This window comes from Pygoscelis adeliae, unplaced genomic scaffold (genome assembly GCF_000699105.1).
Source record: "Pygoscelis adeliae isolate BGI_AS28 unplaced genomic scaffold, ASM69910v1 Scaffold14, whole genome shotgun sequence".
NCBI lineage: Eukaryota > Metazoa > Chordata > Aves > Sphenisciformes > Spheniscidae > Pygoscelis > Pygoscelis adeliae.
The window spans coordinates 4,100,043-4,110,980 of record NW_008825109.1 but is presented as its reverse complement, the minus strand read 5'-3'; the positions used below and the strand labels follow the sequence as shown (position 1 = coordinate 4,110,980).

Here is a 10,938-nt window from a genome sequence, read left to right as displayed (position 1 = left end):
GACCTCGGCGTGCGGGGGCACGACATCCCTTTTTGATAGTGTCGTCGCCCGGGACTCGGCCTCTGGCTCCGGGAGAGGCTGGTGGCAGTCCGGCGGGTGGCGGTCCGGCTGGTCGCGGTCCTGCCAGGATGGGCAAATGCTGCTCCAAGTGTTTTTCCCGCGCTCGGTGCGAGGACGAGACGGTACTTTTGCCTCTTTTTATGCTTTAGGGAAAGGGCAGGAAGGCAGCCGTTACCGTGATTGAGCCTGTGCTGCTGCTTCTAGCTGGCGTCGGCGGTGTGCGCGCATCCCGGGGTGGCGGAGCGGGGAGCGGTGCTCGTCTTATTGACAGCGTGCTGAACTCTCGTTCACTAGGGACAAGTCTAGCTGTGGCTTTCACATGCACTGCAGTGCCTTACATAATTTTATCCTGCAGTCTAAATGTGAGGGTTGGATTTTCGTGAGACAAGGAGGGACCACTGGCATCTCCTGTAGTAACAGCCGGCTTGATTTCTTGCTATGCTTTTCATACATTTTTATAATCCTGTGGAGTACAAGTTACAAAGGAAACTTGCACGGAGTTTTAAAGTCTGAAGAGAGATTATTCAACCTCTAGCTGTCCTAAGGTTTTACCTCTCTAATGATCCTTCTTTCTGATGGAGGATTGATCTTCCAATCTAGAAGTGAAACAAGGCAAAACTACATGTTTTCTTATGTCAGGGTGAATCTGAACCAAGCAAATGGGTCGTGTATCAAACATCAGTGCAGAGGTAAGTACATAGCTACAGGTAGCAGGAGAATAGCATGTGGGAGAGAAGTTGTGGGACATTTCTAACACATAGCTTTTCATGCTGTTCTTCTGGAAATTTGCCTGGATTTTAAGTATGTACGAAAGAGGGAGAGAATGAACATATGCATTTAATTTGCTTAATAGAAAATATCTTGGCAGAAACACATGCTTGTGCAGTATGTTTTGTTAGAGTTTGGCTTTTTAAAATATTCATATACTCAGTCTAATGAAAAGCTGATAGTGTCTCCCATTTACCTAATAATATGTTCAAATATAGCTTGAGATATGCTGCTAACCAGGTTAAGAAAAAATGTTTAATATAAAACCTGTTAAAGTACAGTCACTGGGGGATATCTAGGTGCTTGTAAACTTTAACCTAAAGAGTATTATGAGGGAGAATTACCTGACAACCAGCATGATTGAAACAGCAGTGTTAAAACACCTCTTTTTTGAAGGAAGACTGTAGATCATTTTGAACATCAGCTGCAGTGGGATTCAGTTGTTGCTTCTGCAAGTATCGTCTAAAATATTTATTGGTACAAGAGAATTCCCAATGTATATGCTTCTCTTTCCAAAGATAATAAAAGGCCTTGCCCCAAGGAAACTCTGAATAAAGCACAACAGTGACTAAGCACCATTTGCAGGTCAGGATTTTTTTTAATATTTTGAAAGCATTGGATACAGAAAAGCTTTTCTGAAGGAGCAGTTTTAGTAACAAGTGCTACAGAGCATCTGTGTGCAGTACATATTTTTAAGAGGTATTGTAGAGAACTGGGAAGTGTGCATGGAAATAATGTACATATATTTGGACCTCAGAATATAAGCAAGCATGTAAGCTGGCAGGGAGGAGAGACATATCGATTTGGGGAGGTAACTCCAGGCTCCCGTGTCTACTTCCTAGCTGCAGTTGACTTCCTATGTGGGTCTGGGCAATTTTCTGATGTTCCTTGCCTGATCTGACCCATTTGTGCAGTGGATCTACTATTGCTTACCTATTGTTAAAAGTACCTGGAGGTTTAATTAATTAGCATTTCTAATGAATTAGTATCTCTCAGGTAGTTTGCAGTTCTCAGAAGAGAGATACTTTAAGGCAAACCTCAACTCTGCCTCCCCATCCCACAATTATTCCTGGTCCAAAGTAAAATCTTCACCTGTCTCCCTGACGATGTCTCCTCAAGGATGTCTAGCTGCTGGCTGAAGCTCCATGCATCTAAAGCAGAGCCTTTCCTCTCCCCGCAAGCCTTCATCACTACTTCCCTTCTTAGTCTGTTTGGACAACATCAGCATCTTGCCCATCCTCAGGCCCGTATCATGGCATCTTTTGCCAAGTTCTTTTTCCAGATCCTCACATGCAGTTATATCTAAATCTTGCAGATTTTTTTCTGAACTACACTGCTAAGTTTTGGCCACTGTTATTTAATGGGATGAATTCCTTCTTCCTTCCTACCTCTCTGCCTACCTGCCTAACTACCTGCTGGTGGTTCTGGAGCTGCTTGGATGTTGCACCAATGGAAAATCCATAAGTGCCATTTTCAGTGTCTGTTTTACTTGCTGAAATGCAGTCCGACATTGAGCCTTTCACGGGAGAAATATTGGGAGGTCTGCATGTTATAAAGCTGATGATAGGAAAAAGAGTCGCTGCTGTTTCTTCCATTCAACAGAGCGGTAGTTTGAGCACAGAGCAAACATATCATTCTACCTGTTCTATTCTATTTTTCGTTCTGTCTGAGGAGATGGGACATATTCCAGATACAAGACTTACTTAACCATTGTGTTGTAGAGTACAGGTATGAGGAAGGTGGTTTCCTTCATCTCCATCATGATTGTAATTTTATTTTATGAAAGTACTTAAGTATCAGATTCATTTTTTGGGATGCAGCCAATGGAAGACCATTCTCATCGGTTTTCCGGGCAATAATGAAATCCATCATTCATTAAAAGTACCTGAAAAATAAATGCAACCTTTTAATTTGTACAAAACCCACTGTTTTGGTTTCACATTTTGGCCAGAAAAAATTACTCCCAAATCACATTGAAGCAATTTTTTTCTCCCTTGCCATTTAACTGCCACACTGAAATGCTGGATATTTGCACAACCTCTTTACAATGTCTGTGACCTTTTCACCCACTGGAAATGGCTGTGTCACTAGTATGGTCGCCGAGCCTTTTTAAACCTAAGTTGGATTTCGCCCTTAGTCAGTCACCCTCAAGGGCTCGATTCCAGCCAGTGCCTAGTGAAGGGCGCCTACAAAGCTCCTTTGATATGCTGAGCCTGTTAGACGGAAAACTCTTGGGAGGGCAGCAAAGGTTGCTGCTTACTCTGTCTTCTCTTTCAAATACTTTGCTGAGATAAATATTAATGAAGATTGATTAATTCAATGGGATATCCCATTAATTTGGTTTCTTACACATTTGTTTTGGCAGATTTTTCCTCACGTGCTTCTAAATTTTCTAATTGCTTTGATGTTTTGACATTGGACCTATATGAATCTCAGCATTGGACCTGATAGCTTTACATTCTCACGTCAGATCCAGTTTTGCTCTACTGTAGCATTTGGTTTCCTAAGTGCTGGCATTCCCAGTTCCCCGGCTGCACTGGCACTGAAGTACTGGTTATCTGCAGAGCCACATTGACAATAACAAGGAGAGGCTTTTTCGGTTTGCATTAATGTCGTGTTTACACTGGTCGCAGGAACACGTGCAGTCCAAACCTATCATGTTATGCTGACAAAGCAGGTTACAGTAACAGAAAATGTCAGAGATTTGTAAGTTCACTGCGCATCCAGGAGACCATGGGGCTGGTGATTAGCCAATGATAGATTAGCCCCTAATAGACCAATGATTAGCCAAAACTACACCTTGTCTCTCTTGCAGAAGAGGAAGATAAGGACTCATGTGCTATTGCTCTCTAGAAGAACCCTCTGAGAAAGAGGGACTACTTGAGACCTTGGCACTGAGGGCAACCCTTGCACATCGGACCTCCCAGGAAACATACACATGAGGTCCAGAAGAGCAGTCAGAAAACTCTAACCAAATAAAGTACAATGCTAGAAGTATTGGCGTGGCAGGCACATGACAGTGAAGGCACCTGAGCTGTGCCAACACCGGCTGCTTGAGATAGCCCCGGAGGCTGCTCTGGAAACCACGGCCCCAGCGTGGTGGAAAGGCAGCCAGGAGGTCCTCTGTCCTGGTGGGGTGGTGTCCATGCTGGAGCTTGACTTACGGGATAGCATTTTTAAGCTGGCACCATGGCAATTCTCCACTCTTTTGGAGAGGGTCTCATCACCAAGTGTCCTCAAGGGTAGGACAAACTTTGTCTAAGATAAAACGTAATGTAAAAAAAGCAGTCTGTAGTATCTCTTATGGGGGATCAAAATTTTAACAACTTATTTTTTTTCCTAGGATGTCATTTTGTTACTTGCTTTTCATTTTCTTTATGTTAGGTAGAATAGTAGCAATCCCACTGAGTTCTGCTTATCTGTAGGTGCTGGCAGTGGTTTGTACAGACCTTCCTTGCTTTAAATGGCTTTTGTTTCAAATGGTGGGAGCTGGTAATTTGAGTGGGTTCTTCCCGTCTGCAAGTCCCATATCCAGTATATCCCTGTGCACACGCCTTCAAGGGCACCAGTTCTGGCAATCTGTCAAGAACACTTCTTAAAATTACTCCAGTGAGTTCAACAGACGGTATGGGCAGATGCAGTGATGTTCTCCAAAAGGGGAAACCTTACCTCTGTAAGACTGCTGGTTTGGGAATCTGTGTGAAGGGCTATGTTTTTTTAACATACCAGGCTATATTTATCCAGACCTTTTTATTTCTTCGTAGCTTTTTTATAATTAAAAAAACCCCAACAACAACAACAAAAACCCAACAACAAAACTCCACTCCATCTTATTCTGAGCCTAATGCAGTCGGTCAGGACTGCGGACTCTGCAGTCCTGGCACACAACCCCTGTGCATTACTCAGCAGTGTATGGAGCTGGCTGTTTGGAGGAGCCCAGCCTTGTGTGCCTGGCTTCTTCCCATAACTGAGTAAGAAAGATGCCCGCGTAGCCTGGGTCTCCTCAGGCACTCGAGGTTCTCGAATCAGCTCAGCCAATCGCTCAGTTTACAGCGAAACTTTCCGGAAAGTTTGTCCCTTGGAACTGGTAGAAATCATCCCAGAAGGGCAGTGTGAAAAGGATTCATTTACACTCCAGATTCCAGTTTCCTGGTATTACAAAAAATAAAGCTGTTTTGTTATTTCTCGTAACAGAGTTAAAAATTAGATGCAGGAAAAATAAACAGAAACATTAAGCTCTGAAGTCTTTTTTTTTTCCACTTTCATTTTGGTAAGACAGAACTAATTTGCTATCCTATCTGCTATATATCCTGCTGCCAAACTAATCCTTTCTGTGCCTTGGATTTTTATTAGCCTTGCTTGCTTATTACTGAAAGATTTACTTTTTAGGACTCCTTTTAATTCCATTTGCTGCTACACTGCGTTTTCTCTTGGATATGATTTTTCTGTAATGTCCTTTAAAGATTCTTGTCCTTTTCTAACCCAGGACATATTTATAGTAGCCTGATCTAGATTTCCCAATCATTGGTGATCTTCCCAGCAGGATACGTTCCTTTGTCTTCTTCCTAATGTGATTCAGGATACATTTCAATTTAAAGTGTCCTTATGCTTGAACCATTATGCTGGGATTTATTGTACGAAACCAAAGCCCAACAGATTTTCCTGAGGCTTTTTTTTGTCAGTTTGCACAGCACTCATGAGATATCTTGCATTTCAGTAATAACACCTTAGCATTGTTAACATAAATACGTTTTAATTTTCCTTTGGCCAGCTCATCTGTTTTAATTCCTTAAGTATTCAGTTTTCTTTTGAGAAAGGCCAACCAAAGGAGCTCTTGTCCTTTACAGACAAGAAAATACCAGAAATAAATGTGGAGATAGGCATGAACATCAGGCCATTAGTGGTGTTTGTATGGGTATGCCCACCATGCTTAGAATGATGTAAATACAGTAATCTGCTCTGCAAATTTGACTGTGCGAGCATATTACTATGTTTAGAAGTGCTTAAATGCAGGCATAAATAGATGAAAATGTTTTAACAGAATTAATAAAACCATCTTGTAGATGCAGTCCAGCCATAAATGGTACACAGACTGGACACAAAATGATAGAAAAATACAAATGTCTTTTCAGACACATAGGAGTAAATGGAGTATCCCGTGCTGTCCTATGCACATGAGTGTGTGTACATGTATTCATAGGTACAAGGTATTTGTAGCCAGTGAGTCGTGGCTCCTAAGCTTGATTTAAAAACTGAATGAGTCCCTTATAATTCCCTCCCCGCCAAAAAAAAAAAAAAAAAAGATCTGAGGAGTCAATCTAATCTGCTTTACTAAATGAACACGTGAAAGTGCTTATCTGGGATAAACCTGGGGACTATACATATTTCTTTTTCTTTTTCCTTAAACAGAATGAAAATGCCCTTGTGAAAATAAAGGAGTTAGGAGTCGAGCTTGCAAAGATCAGGGATGAAGTTGGTAAGTAGTCCAAGCAAAGTGATAACAAAAGTGATTTTCTCACTTTACACAAAAACAGTTATTCCCTGTGACCTGATCCTGGGGAACCTGCCTACATGCGATAAAGTGTCTTCTGAAGCCCAGTGGCAAGGGGTTTTGTGGCTTTGCAGGGAACCGTGATTTTACCTCTTTGTTGTGGAGATGGGTCCATCACTATACACACTGGAGCTAGTTGTGCATCATCTTTACTAGACAAATGGTTCTTCATGAATCCATAGCTTCTGTTCTCAAACTATGTACCACCACTGCCAAGGAGAAAGCACAGCGTGATGCGCAGTGGGAACTTGGGACCACAGTGGTGCACAGTGACTGGGAATGCATCGCTTACTTACGTACATTTGCATGTTTTGCAGTTCAGCTACAAACTGAATGATGCCAAGCTCAGAACTTGCTTATTAATATCTCTAAGGTCTCTTCCTGGTTGAAAGACAGCAAAAGCAATGTGTCCCATTTGGTCTGTGTACTCCCTGTGTATCTGCATGCACCACTTTTTCTGTTTGGTTTCTGATCTAGACAGGAGAGACAGGGAGGGTGTAAAGACATTGCAACTCTTGAGAGAGAAGATGGGCTTTTGTGCTGGCTTCAGCCAACAGGATAAGTTCTTTTGGGCTTAAATCTCCCCAGAATGGGTGTGATGTTGGGTTCATCTACCCCAGGGCAAATGGAGAGGAGGAAGGGCGGCTGGAGGGAGGACCACTGGGGCAGGGGACACCCTGAGTACTAAAAGGTGGTGGAACCACTGATGACTGGAGCTGTGAACAGGGGGGACCTCTCAGCTTTCCCTGCATGTGGGACCCTAGGTACTGGGTCACACATTAAGCAGAGACTGTGCCATGTGGCGGGAGGGTGACTTGGTTCGCAAAGGGGGACTCAGGCCAAACCCCCGTGAGGTGGGCAGAACTGCAGATCCTCCCTGTGCTTCGTCTTCACCTTGCCTATGACAACCCACTCCAGAAAAGCTGAGCCCAGCCCTTTTCTGATGCCCAACAGCTTGTGCTCCCTGCTGTGCCCCTCTGAAATTTTTTGGCTGATCATCGTTTCATAGAGAGCCTTATTGCCCCTATGGCCAAAGGATACTGCAGCAGTAGCAAAACAGCATTTCCAGTTATTCCCTGATGCCTGCCTTCATCCGTCCTCTGCATCTCCACAGCTCTCACAGAGGAGTTGTTGCCACCGGTGCAATCTTTAGGCAGGGCACATCTGAAGCTCTCCATTGAATACCCGCTTCTCATTTGAAAGCCCTACCTCTTTCTAGGAGGTTGGTTTTGCTCATTTTCAAGAATGCTTTTGCAAGTGGCGGTGACATGGGAAGGAAAGAGAGTTACAGTGCTGGAGATAAAGAGCTCTGCTTCCATTTACACCATGTTTGTACAGCTGAAGCGAATACAAATCACTGGTGGTTCTGCTGGAAAACTTTGCCAGGGATATAACTGACTGCCTGTTTGGGGGTCACAGAGCAGCATGTTCAGTAACAGGAGATCACTGCACTGCCTGGCCTCGCCATTGCTCTTGTGCATGCAGTAATAGATACCTCCTCCACACAAAACTGAGTCCTGATGAAGTATATGGAGACAGTTTTGGTGAGAACCCCAAATACTCCAGAAAAGCAGTCTGAGGTCTCAGCTGAGCTGTACTGCTTCAGAAGGGAGATTAGCCATAGATGTGTATGTGCTTTCTTTCTCAGAGAGGGGCAAGATGGTGTGAGATAGTCCTTTCCTCAGTGGTCCTGTGGGAATGTGTACTAGAGAGAAGCAATCACAGGCCACCTCTGCCTGAGCAAGCCACTACTCTGGGAGACACCGAGGTGCTGAGCAGAGGCTGTTTAGGAGTGACAGGGGTGGCTGGTGATCTGTCCTGCTTGTTGGAGGTAATCCTCTCCGTACAACCCTGAGACACAACATGCCCAGGTAGAAGGACTCCCAGTAGGGACAAAAAGATGAACATGTGGAGGTATTGCACTCCAGCAGGATGTGAAAAAATTCATCAGCAGTACAAATCCTGGTATGTATCCATACATACGGAAGGTGAATGTTTATGTTCTTTAGTGTAAGTCAAAAATTGCTGGACAGTCTGTTTTCCTTTGGAAGAAAACTATAAAATTAAATTTTGTGAAACAACCAGTGTTTTAAATCTGTGGACAAGGTGAAATGCCAAACACCATGTGCATGAGAGTGGTTCTCGTCAGTGCAGTTTTTTTCTGTCTCTAAAGCAGTGCAAGCTGAGGCTGTGGGTGCTACTGGAGACATGCAGCCCACTTGCGCTATTGGAGGGTTATTTTGGTTTCACTATCAGATGAATCTGTACGTTGTACAATATTGTACATATTCTGCCAAGCTTTATGCAAATAAAGAATGAAACAGTCATTTATTTGACAACAGCAATCATAGATGATTCTGTGAAGAAATTTAGGGAAGATCTACAGAGCATGTTATTTTGACTACAACCGAGTTGTAGTTCTGACTTGTCTCAGTCACTTTGATAAATAGTCTCTCATTAATTTAAAAATAACAAGTCTAGTTAAACAGCATGGGTGTTGGTCAGAAATTCCTGATTTCTCATGTGTAAATTCACCATGTCAGACTCACTGGTGCAAATGCCTGGATGAATCAGTAAAACAAGGCTGGACTAGCCAGGGTTGATACAGGCAGTGTGTCCAACATTTAGCTGTTTAGGCAACAGCTCTAATTCAGAATTATAATTTAGGTGCTGAACGTGCTTGGTTTTGAAAGCACACAGTCTTTGTTAACTTCAACAGAAACTGCAGGATTCTGCTATACAAAGCAATGAAACTGCGAGATATAATCCACTGTTCAGAATATATTTTTAAGGAAATTTCTTTTGGTAAATAAAACCACTGCCGAAGCAATAGCAGTGATGGAGGATGTGTAAAACAGCCTAGGGAGACCTGCACCCTTCTGGAGCCAGGCAAAGTATTTAGGTTTGGATAACACCGTCCACCTTTACCACCAGCACTGCTGTGAAGCATCACACCTTGTCCGAAACCAGCATGCAGTGAAATAGGAAAGTGCTTCTCCCTTCCCGGCCCTGAGAAGGAATGTGGCCTCTATAAGTGCTGAGGGACTTGTTATTTTACGCAATAAGATTTGCTCATGTATTTTGCTAGAAATACCAAGGCTAGAAAAACGTGACAAGCAATCGTTCTACACTCAAGACATCCATCTTTATAAATTATAAATATAAGCACTTTTCAGCTGCAACACTGAGACTCCTGGAATAAAGAGGGTTTGAACACCAGCTGTTTCCCTTCAAACTAATGGAAATTAAATGTCAGAATTACCTGCTCCTTTGCTGTCAGACAAATGACATGTGAAGTAAGTTGAGAGGAGGTATGGAGATGCATAAAAACCTAGATGAATTGAAGCCGATCAGATGTCAAGTTTAAAATTTGTATTATCTGTGTTCAGGAGAGTTTGAAAGCCAAAGCCTGTGTGCCACCTCCTCCTGGATATGTCTCCCAGTCAGAGGGCCCTTAACCTGAGTGAGGTGGCTGTGATTTGTCTGTGAATGTGTGGCCAAGGGTCAGGAGGAAGAGCAGAGTCTGCATGGTTTGCCATCACTTTTGGGTGAAGAGCCCATTTCTCATGTCAGAAGCAGATGATCCCTGTCTGAGGCCACATGACACCAGCCCCCCAGTTCCCATGGGAATTATCCCCCGAATGCAAAGTGCCAGGGCTGGGGAGGCTGGGCTGCAGCTCAGGCTGGGTTTGTGCGGGAAGATCAGTCCATTAGTGACATCTCCCTTTCCCTCACCTTCCCAGCCCGGCCTGAAATGGGTTTTGCTCATGTGTTGCGCGCTGTAAAAGCCACTTGGTGCTTGGGCAGTAGGGAAGCAATGGCAGCCGCTCCTGTTTAACCCAGCACGCTGTCATCCCGGGAAATGCCATGTTATGTCAGAGTCATTTCCAGCCTGTAAGCAGCAACTGAAATACCTACAGAGAAGGAAAAAGAAAACCAGGGTGTAACTCTTCTCAATAGCAGCTGATAGCAGCAGCTGTGCTCTCTTTGTCTTGTGCCATTTGTTCCATGCCAGTATTACATTTATGTAACTTTTCTTAGTGATTATTATTTTTTTTTCTACAAGAGGAGCTCACTTTTACAGCATCTATATCCCAATGTCTGAAAGCAAAATTCACTGTTTTCCAGCAACATTAGCGGGTCTTCTGTTCAGGCAACTGTTGTCGGGGCCCTGCTGGAGGCGATTCAGCCTGCTTCACCAGAACCACCTGCTGAAGCCGCAGCTGGTTAAACGCTGGCTCCAGCAAGGCAAGCTCTCCCATGCTGGTTCCTGCTCCCCAGCTGGGTAAGGGAGCCACAGACCTTCTATTGGGCTGCACGGGTTTCGCCTTCTACTACTCCTGTCCCAGTAAAGCCAGGCCCAAAGGTCCATCTCCTGTCTAAGAAGGGATTCAGTCTTTCCTCACCGGTCCTTGGCCTCATTTGTCTTGATCTGAGAGACTGTGGTAGGGATCACTCCTTCTTGTTAGAGGCGTTTGTTATTCAGTATAGGGCAAATTTCCTGGGCAATGGCCTTGTTTTCTGCCTCCAATAGCATTTTTGGGTGTGTGGGGAACGTG

The 10,938-nt window shown here is 43.8% G+C and overlaps 1 protein-coding gene across 1 annotated transcript in view; it reads left to right on the top strand.

Moving 5' to 3' along the window:
* The window catches only part of MTUS2 (microtubule associated tumor suppressor candidate 2), a 203,713-nt gene that overhangs the window by 170,363 nt on the left and 22,412 nt on the right, over positions 1–10,938 (top strand). The window contains exon 7 of the mRNA XM_009327746.1: positions 6,238–6,304. Within this exon, the coding sequence (XP_009326021.1) occupies positions 6,238–6,304 (67 nt within the window). The remainder of the gene's footprint in view (positions 1–6,237; positions 6,305–10,938) is intronic.